The following is a 16,522-nucleotide window of genomic DNA, read 5'->3' on the forward strand; positions in this document are numbered from 1 at the left end:
GAGAGGGTGCGTGTAACGATATGATGTGAATATGCGATGTGAATGTTACTGCATGCATGGTTGATTGATTGATTAATTGATTGATTTTACAGACACACAGTCAAGCTTGTAATTTCTCTTTTAAAGATGAATAAAGATTATTGTATTGTATTGTATTGTAAAAGTAAAATAGAGACAGAGTGTGTGTGTGGCGGGGGAGGATCCAACAGTCCAACATAAGTTAGGAACAGTGGTTACGGGGAAAGCAAGCGCTTTAAGTGAAAGGCGAAAGATCTCACCCTTTTCTGTAAGCGGTGACGAGTGATTTTGTTCCTCGATATATAATCGGGTTAGCTGAAATAGTTGTAAGCAGAGGTCACTCCGGCAGACATTTTCTGAGATAAAATAAAAAGTTATTTTTTGTTATCATTAGAGTCAAAATCTCATTTTGTTCCCAGGTCTCACCCTTGTCAGTATAAGTTGGTTGTACGTTTACCAGCCGGGGTATTTTGTGTGTTTTAGGTAAGATTTGGGGCCAACATTAGTTTTTGTAAGGACAAGATTGAATATTTACGAAATGGCGGATTCGGAAGGAGCGAGGAGATAGCTCAACAAAAAGGGAGAGAAGAAGGTTGAAAAAAAAACTAGTGCGAAATTAAATTCAAAAACGTCGGAGGCACACAAACATCAGACATTCAGATGCGAGGAGGGAGAAACAAAAGCATGCTTTTATTACTTAGAAAAATCGCATAACAGAAATGAAAAAAGTACAAAAAGCATCATGGTTTTTCGTTTGTTTTGTTTTGTTGTTGTTGTTTTTCCTTGCAGTAATTGTTGCTGAGATGTTGAAAGTGCTATGCTGAAAACACACAGGGAGGGCAAAAGGGACAAAGAAAGAGAAATGTGACCCTCCACCACGGAATGAGTCACATGTCACGTTTGCATGATTTTCATATTTTTACATTTTTCTAAAGACTTTTTTATGCTCTATCCAGTGGTGAAACCCGTTTCAGAAAAGAGCGCAAACTGTTTGAGTTATAAGCCTGTGACTAAGGTGACCCTCACACTGTTACCAGACACTCCCCGGACTTATATTAACTCAACTCAACTCAACTCAACTCAAATTTTATTGGCTTCAATTTGTAGAAGAATTTGTCTTGCGCTTGGGAAAAAGTAAGAGTATAACGTATAAAAACAGCATTCATATCACATTTCATGTATTCCACACAGTAATCACTAGTATAAGCCTACAATTATCACATTTGTACCTGTATCATACATGCAAATAAATAGTATCACATTTCCACGTATCACACACAATATATACATTACATAACATACAGCAAGCTTCCATCTCCCGCGCCCCCCCCCCCCCCCCTCCCACACATACATACCCTCGCACGTGCGTCGACTCCATACAAATGACATCATCAGTCCATTAACTAAAATGCACAATGACTAGTAGTGGGTACATGATACTTAATACGTGCTCAACTAGACCTGCTAACTAAAATAATAACAGAAACAGAAACAAGGACTGGGCACAACATTTACACGTGTGTGACCTACTTACATCAAGTGCCTGTGATCTATAAATAACAATGATTGCGTTTAAAGTAAAACATGAATAATGCCGATGTTTGCTAACAATGAATACATAACAACTAAGATAAGAATGTATGTGCTTTCATAATATGATTATTTTATAAAACACAGTGGGGAAATTTGGAAAATAATTTTTATACGAAACTGCGCACATCGAGTCGAGCTCTACTGTAGCGTGTGTGTTCGGAGGCAGGAGACACACATGGCTGTGGATATTAATTAATTAAGCCTAGCGCAGTACCGCGCGAGGTGACATGCGACTCATTTCGTGGTGGAGGGTCACAAATAGGCCTAAGTTTGTGTGTGTCAGCAAGAAATGTGTGTTTGTTTGTTTGTTTGCTTGTTAATTTATGTGTTTACTTGTTTGTTAGTTTGGCTGTTGCTCATTTTACAATGTACATGTATTTGTGAGAATATGGACATAATAAAGTGTTTATATCGCGAAAACGCATGTCTGTCTTAACAGGGGCCTTTGAATGGGTGTAAGGGATACAGCATGAGAAGGGGGGGGGGGGGGATAGAGAACGAGGGAAAAAGAGATAGGTGAAATAAATTTGGAAGAACGTGGGGTTTTTTTCCAGTCAAGTTTCTTTAATTGCGACAAGAGAGAAAGTATTCAGAGCTTAGTCAAGTTCCGTTTTATCGGACACTATAGGAAGGCAACACAAACTATGTCTTCATAATTATGACCAGCGACTAAATCGCTTGACGAAAAGACGAAGAAGAAGAGGAGTGAGTTCCCTAATCTGAGAAGAGGCTGTCACGTGCGAGAGTGCTCCCCGTCATCGGCCATGTTGAAATGCCGACGTCACTGCGGCCTGCAGACCCTCAGACACTGCGCGCTGCTCTTAAAGTTGTTGGCGTTACCCCGGCAACCACCATAGGTGAACTGAAAGCAGGCCCCTCTTCTGTTGTCGAAGTAATATCTAGTCAACCTTGCCCTGCAGGGACCCGTTATGGAGGGAAGCGAACATACGGCACCAGGTCCTGTTAGATGACGTAAACAGCTTGGTAAAATTTAGCTAAAAATTAAATAATTTTATGAAATAAGTACAACAATTCAATCAAATCTACAAAGGGTAATTTAATATACAGCGGTTGTTTCGCTTACCAGAGTATTGATTTGTGTGTGTGTGTGTGTGTGTGCATCATCACAAAACAATAACGTACCTCATACGTAATGTGGCAGTCAAGTTGAACAGAGTCAATGAAATGAGATCGAGGGACAGGGACACAGTCACAGGGTGGAGCTATAATTATGTCAGTCTTTTTATATTTAGTCAAGTTTTGACTAAATGTCTTAACATAGAGGGGGGAATCGAGACGAGGGTCGTGGTGTATGTGTGTGTGTGTGTGTGTGTGTGTGTGTGTGTGTGTGTGTGTGTGTGTGTGTGTGTGTGTGTCTGTCTGTCTGTGTGTGTGTGTAGAGCGATTCAGACTAAACTACTGGACCGATCTTTATGAAATTTGACATGAGAGTTCCTGGGTATGAAATCCCCATACGTTTTTTTCATTTTTTCAATAAATGTCTTTGATGACGTCATATCCGGCTTTTCGTGAAAGTTGAGGCGGCACTGTCACGCTCTCATTTTTCAACCAAATTGGTTGAAATTTTGGTCAAGTAATCTTCGACGAAGGCCGGGGTTTGGTATTGCATTTCAGCTTGGTGGCTTAAAAACTAATGAGTGAGTTTGGTCATTAAATATCTGAAAATTGTAAATAAATTATTTTTTTTATAAAACGATCCAAATTTACGTACATCTTATTCTTTATCATTTTCTGATTCCAAAAATATATAAATATGTTATATTTGGATTAAAAACAAGCTCTGAAAATTAAAAATATAAAAATTATTATCAAAATTAAATTGTCCAAATCAATTTAAAAACACCTTCATCTTATTCCTTGTCGGTTCCTGATTCCAAAAACATATAGATATGATATGTTTGGATTAAAAACACGCTCAGAAAATTAAAACAAAGAGAGGTACAGAAAAGCGTGCTATCCTTCTCAGCGCAAGTACTACCCCGCTCTTCTTGTCAATTTCACTGCCTTTGCCGTGCGCGGTGGACTGACGATGCTACGAGTATACGGTCTTGCTGCGTTGCATTGCGTTCAGTTTCATTCTGTGAGTTCGACAGCTACTTGACTAAATATTGTATTTTCGCCTTACGCGACTTGTTTGTTCCTCGAACACTCACACAAAATTGCTTCTTATCTGTAACTGCCTATTAAAAATACTTTCCAACGGTAAAAACGAATTTCATTTTTTATACGACACTAACGCGCATCTTTGTAATCAAGATGATGTGGTTCAATTTATACATAAGTGTCTTTTTCACCATTACAAAATTCATACCAAATCATCACTAACTTTCAAAACAACATTAATTTCTAAAGTACAAAAAATAGATTCTTCAACAAACTTCCAAAATCTGTTTACAACCGGGCATTCAAAAAAGAAGTGTTCAATGAAATCTATTACATCAAAACAATGATTACACTTATTAGTTTCTGTTATTTTCATTTTACACAGGAGAATGTTGGTCGGATAAATGTTGTGCATAATTTTCCAGTGTAAAACTCTTAATCCCGTTTTTGTGTGTAGATTGATAGGCATCAACTATCCAAAACCGTTCATCAATTTCTACATTAAGCTTTCTCTTCCAAAATCCTCCAGAACATGGGACATCTGTTTTCATATTGATAATCTCTTTCCTATATTCTCTGGCACTTACACGAAAGAATTTATTATATAAGCCTTTCAAAAATTCGGGTTTGGGCCAGAATTTGTTCAATGGGTGAATGAACGACACGGTTAGCTCTGTGCAGTGTTGTGGATGGTTGTCTGATTTTTTTTATGTGAAAGCCCGGATTCGTCAAAGGTGCCCGTTTTCATGTTTGGCCTTTGTACTGGCCATTGAACTGTTGGCATCGAAAATAAGACAGAGTGGACGTAATTGGGGAATTTTGTTGTGGAATAATGTTGATTTTGCAACCGTTATTAAAATTTCTCTGTATGCAGACGATATCACCCTTTTTTTTTTAAAGGATAACATTGATTTGTATTTGGCGGGGAAATAGCTCAGTCGGTAGCGGCGCTGGCTTCAAAACCAGTTGTCGCTATCGGCATGGGATTTATTGTGCTCCTCGGTGACCAAACACCTCCGTGTGCACGCATGCGCACGATAAAGAACCCAAGTTCACAGCGAAAGTCTCAGGGCTTGGAAACATGAATACACGCATGCAGGGGGGGGGGGGGGGGGGGAATGGGCAGCTCGCTTTCCCCAGGGAGAAAGCAGCCCGAATTTCCACGAGGGTAACCTCACAGGACTATATGAATCTTATTCTTATCCTTGTCCTCTTGAAATAATGAACGATTTTTCTAGTTCTTCAGGTTTACGGATACATACGAGAAAGTCTGAGGCGATGTGGTTGGGTAGAACGACAAATTGGGATGAAATATTTTATAATTTTGTTTGGAAGAAAAAGTTGAAGATTTTGGGTGTATATTTTTGTAATTATAAGAGTGCTTCTTTGGTAGAAGATAACTGGATTGGAAGGATAAGGAATGTTAAGCGATTGATTTGCGCATGGGAGGAGCAAAATCTGAGCAATGTAGGAAAAATATGTATTCAAAAAACGTTTTTCATTTCACAATTTGTGTATATTATACAAGCGTTTGTATTACCTGACCGTGTTTTGAATGAACTAAATACCTTCTTGTTTAGATGTGTATGGCGAAAAAGAGATTGTAATCGGAGGGCCTTTGAAAAGGTGAAAAGAAACGTTTTATGTTTTGAAATTGAAAAAGGTGGCTTAAAAATGATCGATATTAGGCAAATGCAAATTTCTTTTTTATTACAATGAGTTTCACAACTGAGTACATCAAAAGAAAATAATAATTGGAGTTTCACCCCAAAGATGATGTATTTTTGTTTTGGAAAGCATTTTGAACGTTTTTTATCGATTGAAAAAGTGCAAGATTTAAAGGGTTAGACCTAGTGAAATCGCACTTTTGGAAAGCAGTGTTAAAGTATTGGCTGGATAATAACCACTATGATCGTGGTACAGTCGGACCGACTTTATTATGGAATAATGCATGCATAATATGTATAGTGGCAAAGTTTTATTTTTTAAAAGTTGGATACAACGAGGTGTATTGGTATTAGCTGATATTGTCCGTTCGGGAGACATATTATCATATCAAGGTATATGTGATTTGATTGGAAATTCGCCAAACCGAATTCTTGAATATAATGTTGTAAAAGCTGCTGTAGTATTATTCATTAGAAAAAGTGTTGTACATATGAATGATGATGTTTGTAATGCCTTTCGACTGTTTAACGACAAACATGGAAAAACGTTTTAATTTGAGATAGAAATATGGAGAGAGAGAGAGAGAGAGAGAGAGAGAGAGAGAGAGAGAGAGAGACAGACAGACAGACAGACAGACAGACAGACAGACAGACAGACAGACAGACAGACAGACAGACAGACAGACAGACAGACAGACAGACAGAGACAGAGAGAGAAACAGACAGACAGACAGACAGAGAGAGACAGAGACACACACACACACACACACACACACACACACACACACACACAGACAAAGAGAGAGAGAGGGAAAGAGAGAGAGGGGGACATAGAGAAATAGGAAGAGAAAGAGAAAGAGGAAGATGGAGAGAGACAGAGACAGAGAGAGAGACAGAGAGAGAGAGAGAGACAGAGAGGGCGAGAGAGAGAGAGAAAGAGAAAGAGAGAGAGAGAGAAAGAGAGAGAGAAAGAGAGAGAGAGAGACAGAGACAGAGAGACAGAGAGAGACAGAATGACAATGACAAATCTTTATTTTTCGATGGTGACAAAAATAAGCATAGTTATGCTTTTATGCACACACACACACACACACACACACACACACACACACAGAGAGAGAGAGGGAGAGAGAGAGAGAGAGAGAGAGAGAGAGAGAGAGAGAGAGAGAGAGAGAGAGAGAGAGAGAGAGAGAGAGAGAGAGAGAGAGAGAGAGAGAGAAAGAGAGAGAGAACTCGAACTCGAACTCGAAAACTTTATTACCGAGGGATGAGAGAGAGAGAGAGAGAGAGAGAGAGAGAGAGAGAGAGAGAGATGCAAAAGTCTCAGCAGAAAAATATATTCAGGCTACAATCAGGTTGACTTGCCGCAGTCAACTCCCATGCTGGTGTTGACAGGCAGACTGTTGAAGGTGACGTCAGTGCCGTTGCATGCCCCCTGCACCGCGTCAGTTGGCCAGTGCAGTGAGGGCCTAGTGGAAGGATCTGACGTCAGCAGGTCTATAAAGGTTTGGTTTTTGATGGTCACGCCGTCCCGTAGCACGTGAACGTAGAATGCAGTATGACTGAGGAAAAAAGTAAAACAAATCGCGTAAGGCGAAATTACTTCATTTGTGACCCTCCACCACGATCGAAATGAGTCGCATGTCACCTCGCGCGGTTCTGCGCTAGGCTCAATATAAGTCCGGGGAGTGTCTGGTAACAGTGTGAGGGTCACCTTAGTCACAGGCTTATAACTCAAACAGTTTTCGCTCTTTTCTAAAACGGTTTTCATCACTGGATAGAGCATAAAAAACTCTTTAGGAAAATGTAAAAATATGAAAATCATGCAAAGGTGACATGCGACTCATTTCGTGGTGGAGGGTCACATTTATATGAGTCAAGCTGTCGAAATAACGGAATGAAACTGAACGCACTGCATGTATTATTTACAGCAGCAAACAGGGAATGACTTGCTCACTCTTTTTTCATGGAACCAATTCCCTTCTCCTCTGAGCGCAGAAAAAATCCTTCTTTGCGTGTGCTCTTTTGTCGAGCAGAAGCTGTAGGTGATTCACACTCATAGCGGCATTATTATTATTATTATTATGGTGAGCTTATATAGCGCGAACCACAATCAACTGTGCTCTCCGCGCTTTACATATTAATTTCTGCCGTGTGAAATGGAATTCTTTTACAGACAGACAGACAAACAAACATTTTTTACACACAATATATAACGCATTCACATCGACCAGCAAACCTCAAGCCTGTTAGGCGAGCATTCACCTTTCGCGGCCTTTATTCCAAGTCACACGGGTATTTGATGGACATTTTTATCTATGCCTATACAATTTTGCCAGGAAAGACCCTTTTGTCAATCGTGGGATCTTTAACGTGCACACCCCAATATAGTGTACACGAAGGGACCTCGGTTTTTCGTCTCATTCGAAAGTTTATCTAAGTTTCTGTTTTGAACGACAGTTCTCGTTCCTGTTCCGTTTATCTTCATTGCTTTACACCCAATTTTGAACACTACCTTATGATCTACAATGCTTCTACATAATGCGCTTCATGTACATAAACTTATATGTTCTACCATTAATGTTTTTATGTAACCTTTTTTTTTGTTTTTTTTTTTCCCCTCCCTGGTCATAGTTATAGTAAAATAGTTTAGTCCCTCTTTAGGGCGAGGGCCAGATGCAAAAAAAGCATATCTATGCTTATTCTTGTCACCCTCGAAAAATAAAGATTTGTCATTGTCATTGTCATTGTCATTGTCATTGTCTCAGGGATTTCCTAATCGAATATTGAGAGCATCTTTCTCCGCTGGTCCAAATAATACTCGGTGTCACTTTTTCTCTACAGAGGATCTAGCTTTATTCCCAGCGAGATGCCCTTACGACCGCGGGTTCTGGAACTTGAAGCTTAATGCATCCTCTTCACAACGGTCTTGCGCTTAGACTTTGCAAATTATATGCGGCTCCTTCGGCTTCACTTCTTGGTGAACCATCAGCGGCAGATCACCGCGGAACCTCAACTCTAGCGTATCCCTCCGTCTGTTCTTGTAAGGTATAGAATAGTAAGGCCAATTTAACTGAGATTTTTTTGTTTTAATAAGCATACTTACCATACCTTACACGGATTCCGGCCCGCCTCCCCTCTTACTCCTGGGGTGGTAGTTTTCAATGAGACTATTCACCAAAACAAAGGAATGAGGGTGTCGCGTTTTGCCTGTCCGGAACAACGTGACAGTCGGTATGACTATTTACCGGAATCCGGTTTATTTTTTAATCATGCGCGCAACCAATCTACCCCTACCACCCCCACCCCTCCCCCCCCCCCCCCCCCCCCCCACCCCCCTATTTAAATATTGCTTTCTTGGTTTGTTTTTTTTAATATCCTCTGTATGTATTAACTTAATATGTACATTTTAACTCCGTTTTGCGACTCTTTCCCTTTTAAAACCTGGGTATCTCAGATGTTGGGACTATATCTTAAAATGGAGGCTCTGCCGTATCTAATCCGCTTACCCCTTGACAGCATCATTGCCCAGCAAATGCACGTGTATCGCGCAAGAATTGACATCGAGTTCGCTCTCCAGACGACGTCTCTGTGCGTTGTAGCGTAGTGTGTGGTTGATGGAACTACACTGCAGGTCGCCCGACGCGCCTCTCACGTTGGCTGTGGTGGTCATCAGGTACCCATGGGGGCTCAGCGATTTCACGCTCAGCATCATGGATGTAGTGTTTGGTAGCAGTTCCCTGGTCAGCGCAGTCACGTACATATCTGAAGAAGATGAGGGAAACTTCTTGACCGCTGGCAGCATTTAGTTGATTTTTTTTTTAATCCATTAAAAAAAAAACATTACATAGTTATACATAGTATGACAATTACACCAACACTGAAAAAAAAGTCTCCATCGGAAACGATCATCGTGCCGCAAATTCCAAGGGCAATATACAGCAGTTGTTTCCATTGTCACATTAATTGATTTTTTGTTGTATAGCAAAGTACATGTCTGATACGCATTGTGGCAGTCAATGTGCTTTAAGACGAGGGGGCGAAGACAGTAAGAGATAGAGAGGGTCACTCAAAGACAGAGACCGTTACAGAGATGGAGGGGCAGGTAATTTAAAGCCTCACTACGCCTTACATGAGGTTTGCAGAACGATGGAATCTTTTACGAAATAAGCTTTTCTAACCTAATGGAACACATTTGCAATAGCATTTAACAGCAGTAAATGACACAGTTCGTTTGAATGGATACTTAGTATTCGTGGATCCATGTGACCCACTTTTCTTTTTTCACAATTTAGTCGTCAGTTTGTGGTTTCAACGCTTTATATAATTGTATACCTCTGCATCTAAAATGCAACAAACGACTGCGACTTCAAGAAACGAGCGACATGCAGAAAATTCGTCTGCTTGGGCAAACACGACCTTGCATGACCTGCTCGATGGTTATCTCTTTTACATCATTTTCAACCCGGATGTTCTGGAGGAAATTCCCGGATCCCACATACCTATAGTGTACCAAAATGACCCAACTCACCTAAAGGGCCGTTCACATGGCACACTTACAACCAACTTTCCCCCAACTTTTGTCGTTTAAAAATCGCTCCCGAGTCGTCGAGACCAAGTCGGCGAAAAGTCAGCCATGTGAACGGCCCCAGCGATATAGGTACGATTAAGGCCAGATTCAGCAGCGACTCCAAATTAAACTCCGTTGAAAACTGCTCGACTCGGCCGTGACTTGGCGAAGATTTTGTGCCCACTTTTCTTATCGCGCTTACAGATTGGTCAGCTCTAGCCAAACTGCTCTTACTGCATAAGGAGGTAGCTCCGATAGCTGCACTGGCCTTCAAGTCTGGCGAGAATCTCCGCTTAACTAGTTTGAGCGTTTGCGCTGTTCATATGGACAGCAATTTTAATTTCACTTGGCGCCGACTAAAATCGTTTGAAAGTTGGGGGAAAGTTGGTACAACTTCTGCCATGTGAACACTACTTGAGGACCACTGCTAGAATAACAAAAATAACTCTCCTCACCTAGGCTCGAGTTGAGCGGAAAACTCTGTAGGAAGGTCGTCATGTTTAAAAACATCGACGTATTTTCGGAACATCCTGCAAAATCAGTTTGGTGCGAGGCCGCCTGGGGATCGACGACAACCAGGATTGCCATGACACAACACAGAAGGATCGTCGCAGAGATCGTCGCCATGGTGATAAGGGAATTTGACTGTCATGATGTCAGAATCAAAAAACAAGAATGGTAGGTAATTGGAACGTTTATTATAGAGAAAACGTACTAGTACTGAATGTAACGTTTTGTTTTCTCTAAAATAAACGTTCCAATTACTTCATTGATTCATTGATGAATTGATTCATTCGCTCGGCTTCCTGACGAGTGGGCGAAAACTGATTCTATCAAGATAAGTTTTGTGTGAATATTTGTGTGTCTGTTCACTTAAAAGGTCTACACAAAAGTGGACCTGAGAGATTTAAAAAAAAAGTGCATTTGAGTTTTGAACTCCGAACCTTCCGCATGGAAGACTGACGTGCTTAACCACTAGGCTATTGTACTCGTCGGTGTTGGTCAAAAAGCACAGTATTATTCTAAGTGGAAACTGCTCCCATCAGCGGTTTAGCGTATCTAGAGAAGACGTTCAGAATGATAAAATACATGTATATATGTATGTATGTACTTCTTTTCTGGCTTCCCTCACCGCCCCCTCTTTCTTTCGTTTCGCTAAAAGGAGAACGGCACCGGGGTAAAGGCGGAACTTACATTGTTACACTAAACACCACTTGTATGAAAAGAGAACTGTTACTAAGAAAACTTTAGCACGCTTACAATTTGCTTTTCCTCTTACTTATTGTGATTGTTACTATGTTAACTCCATTATGACACCGCCACAAACAACACCTAAGTCAACCCAAACACAGACATATGTAAGAAAAAAAAAAGAATTTTTTTTTAAAATACATGTATATAACAGTATGTAGCAAGATAAGAACAATGTCTGCACCTGTGTAGAAAGGAACACTATTGTTCGACACTTTTCTAGTACAAGTGTACGGAAAGCAGACCCCCTACATCTTACCGTCAGTGTGTGATAAAGTTGCGCTCCGGGGCCGAGGCTGGAAGTAGTAACTTGCAACAGCTTCAAAACACCGATTATATTGCTGAATATGTTTGGCAAGTCCTTTTAAACTTGCACTGAGTGCATCACAGCACTGCAACTTCTCCATGTGAGATATAATAAAGTTAATTTGGTTTGATTTGATTTGATTTGATTTGATTTGATTTGAAATTTCTTATCGCATCTTGGCTGTTTCATGAGCTGTCACCTTCGTGCAGTAGAAACGTGACAGAACAAAGCTTGACATCACACATTTAGCTTCGTTTTGATTGTTTTAAAATTCTCTCATCGCATGTTAGCTGTCTGAGTAGTTGTCACCTTCAGGCAATTGTAATGTGCGAGAACCAAGCCTGACCACCTGTTGAACCTTATTGTAGTTGTCTATTTGTTTTTATTATTTTATCTCATCTGCAATGAATGAAAAGCTGTTCATACGTGCCAAGTTCCACATTCAATTAAGTGCCTGCTTGTTTATTAGACGTGTTTGTATCTTTGGTCCCTTTTGGGTATATATTTATATATGGGTGTTTTTCAAAAAAGAACGAAAAATGAGACTAGTGAATGGTTAAAAGTGAATTTATTCCAAACTCTTAACAAATGCGTTGACATTATTCAGCACACCCAGTGCCATGTTAACATAAGATATGTACTCTTAATAAAGAATGGTTTTGCCAAAAAAATAAATAAACTAAAAATATTTTGTTGCAGTGGTCAGTCGTGTTACTCTTTCTTTTATTTTTTTTTAGGTTGAAAGAAATGTTGACAGATGACTAGTTTGCCTCCAGTATGACAAAAACAATACACTTTTCACTTTCTGAAGAAAAATATATACCTTAAAGTGAAAGAAAGCGATAAAAATTAAAGAAATTGTCACTCAAATGAATAAAAATCATTTTTGAAAAATGTCAAACATCGCCAGCAGCTTGAAACTTGTACATTTCTTGCAATTGTATTTTTCTCGAATCAAGTATTATGAGAGCATTGAGCAAAAGATAAACATACTGAAAAGAATTATATCTTCCTGGAAATTCTGCATTCAGAAGCCTCAGTAACACCAATGACATGTGAGTAACACGACTGAGTAACATGACTGACGTCTCATAACACAACTGACCATCCTTAGCTAACTTTGATTTATGAACTGATTTTAACTTTAAACGTAAAGTTAATTAAATGGAACAAATAAATTTGCTTATAGTAAGACATTTTTACTTTATTTCCACCAAAATAAACTGTAATGATAGCGCCGTGAATTTGCACAGGCCTAGCAAAATCGCAATTTTATATGATTCAAGGAAAGAACAAAATCTTATTTATTTTCAGCATTACTACAGAAATGTACTGCAAACATTTTGCACTGTAACATTATTGATTCTAACAGCAAAATTACTGACAGATGGTAACAGCACTGAGACCAAATTGCCTTGGCTAGTTTCGACAGAAGTTACACGTACAAAAACGATCAGCAGTGTTTACTTACTGTTTGACAGAAATACAATTCTTTTCCTCAAACGGTGAAGACAAAGCATAAACAGGATTATCTTTAAAACAACCAAAGCTACACAGTTTTTTAAACAGTAACATTACAGGCATGGTAACACCACTGACACCAAATTGCCTTTAGATGTTTTGACAAACAATAAAACGTTCTGAAACAGACCAGCAGTGGAATCCCCAACGTTCTGGCACGAACAGTACAGTGACCTAGCTGGACTCTAGCATGCACATTCAACTACTCAGGAACTTGATTAGGAGTGCAGTCAGCAGTTGGTGAATATGGTAGACCCGGTGTGAAGTGGTTTGGGATCCAGTGCGTCATGTTCATGTCAACACGTGCAGACGTCCATATATATATATACACCCATGAATGTTTTTTGCTTTATTATCTTCATCCCTTCCGCTTCCTATATTCGTTTTACGGTGTTCTCCTCCAGGGACATTCCAGGAAGGTATTCGTCAGAATACATTGCAAAGCTCTTGATGATGTGTCCTCTGCGTTATTTGCTGGTCTCGAAGCATTTCCTCAGGTTTTCTTCTTTCAAGTAGTATTCAGAATAGTTAGTTAGTTAGTTGTTGCTTTTTGGGTCCAACGGACCATATCGGCCAAATCAGGACCCCACAAGTTTAACATTACAAATATTTGAAATAAACCAATGTTACTAAACAAAATTAGGAACGTCACGCCAGAGTTTTAAACTGTAAAAAAGGGTCTTCCGACGAAGGTCGGTGAAAAAAACAAATTGCTCAGGAAGAGGTGGAACCGCCATCTCCGGAGCATCCTTTGCTGCCTTGTCAGCAGCTTCGTTGCCTTGTATGCCCATATGACTGGGCGCCCACATAAAACGTATAATAGTATTCAGAATGACACGCGAGTTCATGGACAATGCGGGCTCTTAAAGTTCTGCTGGTCGCTGATCATGGCCAAAAGTGTAGACACTGCCACATGCTGGTGGACAATCACCATCTGCTCTCACAACAACAGGATACGTTTGTGCATTGGGTATTTCCGCAGCAGAAAGAGCCATGACATAAGATTACCTGAAAAACAGTAATATTTGATAATCATAACAGAGTTGTCTTTTTATAAGAAATGATCCCGTAAAAAGTCTTGCATTCTCTCTCTGGCACACCCCTACACACCAACCCCAACCCCCTCCTCTTTCACTCTCTCTCTGCCTCCCCACAGGGACACACGTATAATCAACAATTATACACGCAAAAGAAGTATGTGGCAGGCAGAAGAATGAAAATAAAACCAGGAAAGAATCTAAGATCAGTCGTGTTACCTCTTCGTCAGTAGTGTTACCAGGCACCAGGTAACACGACTGAAAGTAACACGACTGATAGAATTCATTTGAGAAAATAATGATCACTCCCCAGGCCATGTGTTCTGAACAAACACGTGTCCCAGTAGTTTTGATCCTTACATGAAACAATAAAAAAGTAACAGAAGAATGTAAATTCCTTCAGATCGCTAGAGACACACAGTAACACAACTGATTCGTTAAAAAAACACATCTTACCTTTCTACCCTTGTCGGGTCCACCATACACAAGCGATCAAACTCGCTTAGCTGTTCCCGCTGCAGGAAGCTGCTGAAGGATGGGGGATAACTACAGGCCCAAAATGGTTTTAAAAAACTGGAGTACTCATTGTTTAGGTCTGTTTAACTGTTCTGGTAACACCACTGACAAAAAAGTGAGAGACACTCATTTTTGAGAGTTTAAGTCCACATTCAGAGTCTGGGTCAACCTTACAATCAAAATCTGTTGCAATAATCCAAAGGTGCTCCCGAAAGCGATTTTTTGGATATTTTTTTTAATGGTCTACAATTTTTTTTCTTCTTTGTTGAGGTGGTGGAAGTTTTGAGTGCCTTCAAAAAGACAGGCATTTTTAGATACCCCTACATGTTTAAACCATGCAAAACTAACTTTCAAGTGTCAAGAATGTACTTTAATGAATGTTCATGTTGTTGTCTATTCATTTTTGTACAAAACAATATGTATTATACTAAGATAGATAGGACATGTTTCTTTCTGAATTAATTTAAAAATCAAAGACACGTTTTTCGTACATTTTTGAAAAACACCCATATATTTTACAGTAAATTCTCAAAACCAGGAAATTTGCAAAATCCCTGAAAATATCAGTAAATTTGTGAATTTCCTGTTTCACTCGGGGATTTCACGAATTTCCTAAAAATTCTAGAAAATTTGCGAATTTCCTGTTTTCAAGGGGCAGGAAATTCGCAAATTTACTGAAACACATTTGAAGAGAAACAAGTCAATATTTTAAAAAAACAACTCGTGTAAATCTGGTACGACACAGCAAGCCATGTAGTATTCTCTATTTCTGCTATGAAGCTCATTTGGAGTGATACGCTGATCGAAGTGGGGTGCCCTATGTGTGACATCAGCCGTATGCAGATTACGCCTCAGAACAATCTCGCATTTCACAAAGTCAACAATAATTTGCAACATTTCAAGAACTGCATCAGTTTTATTAGATACTATTTAAAAAAAACCAGCACAAACACGACTATTATCAACAACACAGAACGGGAGGTAAGTCTTCAAAGACGCACCAAGTGTGCGTTCCCGTTTTTGGACGTCATTTTTGCTAGCATTTTCACAGTACATCTTAATATTTCCAGATCTATTGAATGATTTTGGTATTTTCTTTGATTGTGCCGATTCTCCTATCTCTCTGGCATGTACTGGGTGCTTTGTGACCAGTTTCTCCCCTAGACTGTATTGAAAAATGCGTCCGTGTGAGCTGACCCCCACTTGTGACCAGTAGCAAAGAACAACTCATATACAAAGACGGTACTTGTTGAAAATAAAGTACCCATCAGACAGCTGTCAGGATGGCCGAGTGGTCTAAGGCGCCAGACTCAAGGTTGTACCTTCATTACAGAGGACAGAGGTTTCTGGTCCACGAATGTGGGCGTGGGTTCGAACCCCACTTCTGACACATATTTTTTTCTTTTTCGTGTTGACCTTTATCTATCTCGTACCATGCCAGAAATCATACGTTCAAATGTTAGGCTATTAGCATAAACATTGTTTTTGTATGGTTTAAAGACAGATGGTTTAACTCTGACCAACTCAGTAGTGCATTAATGCTTTCTTGGAGAGCTGTTGATAGATAATCTCAGGACTGGTGACTAGAATGTATAGTAGTGTCATCTGCAAACAACTCGCAGTTATTACGTACGCAAAGTGGTAGATCGTTGACCTAAATAGAGAACAATAATGGGCCTAAAACAGATCCCTGTGGGACCCCATAATTATTTCAAAGTATACCGAGAGGCATAAATTCCGCAAACTGATCTTTAAAAAATCACAAAAAATCAACTCAGTGGTGAATGTTTTCAATGTTTGAATATTTTATTTATTGGCCATTTTAGTGTTTAAAAACCTTCGCTTTATTGATTTTTAATAGAACATCATGAAATGACAATTTTTCATAAAAAGTGACTGAGTCCAAGCGCAATGATTT

General features: G+C 39.6%; 1 protein-coding gene and 1 non-coding gene across 2 annotated transcripts; one reads left to right on the forward strand and one right to left on the reverse strand.

The window, feature by feature from the left end:
- Positions 1–2,154: 2,154 nt before the first annotated feature.
- Positions 2,155–11,566, reverse strand: LOC138960832 (uncharacterized). The gene is made up of 5 exons (XM_070332479.1): positions 11,483–11,566; positions 10,428–10,617; positions 8,912–9,167; positions 6,768–6,964; positions 2,155–2,571 (listed from the first exon to the last, which is right to left on the reverse strand). The coding sequence occupies exons 2-5, from the start codon at positions 10,597–10,599 to the stop codon at positions 2,393–2,395; spliced, it is 804 nt and encodes a 267-aa protein (XP_070188580.1). The 5' UTR covers positions 10,600–10,617; positions 11,483–11,566; the 3' UTR covers positions 2,155–2,392.
- Positions 11,567–15,881: 4,315 nt separating this feature from the next.
- Positions 15,882–15,994, forward strand: Trnal-caa (transfer RNA leucine (anticodon CAA)). Its single transcript has 2 exons — positions 15,882–15,919; positions 15,949–15,994. It is a non-coding gene; the product is annotated as a tRNA-Leu (tRNA).
- The last annotated feature ends 528 nt before the right edge of the window (positions 15,995–16,522 follow it).

This window comes from Littorina saxatilis, linkage group LG3, assembly GCF_037325665.1.
Source record: "Littorina saxatilis isolate snail1 linkage group LG3, US_GU_Lsax_2.0, whole genome shotgun sequence".
In the NCBI taxonomy this organism is placed as follows: Eukaryota; Metazoa; Mollusca; class Gastropoda; order Littorinimorpha; family Littorinidae; genus Littorina; species Littorina saxatilis.

What these genes read in the sequence shown, in the direction of transcription:
- LOC138960832 (XM_070332479.1), bottom strand. Translation starts at nt 10,599, where the DNA reads ATGGCGACGATCTCTGCGACGATCCTTCTGTGTTGTGTCATGGCAATC. An exon ending in GGCAATGATGCTGTCAAGGG is followed by an intron (nt 6,965 to 8,911) that starts GTAAGCGGATTA and finishes TTTTTTCCTCAG; the next exon opens with TCATACTGCATTCTACGTTC. An exon ending in CAGCATGGGAGTTGACTGCG is followed by an intron (nt 2,572 to 6,767) that starts GCAAGTCAACCT and finishes GTCATCTAACAG; the next exon opens with GACCTGGTGCCGTATGTTCG.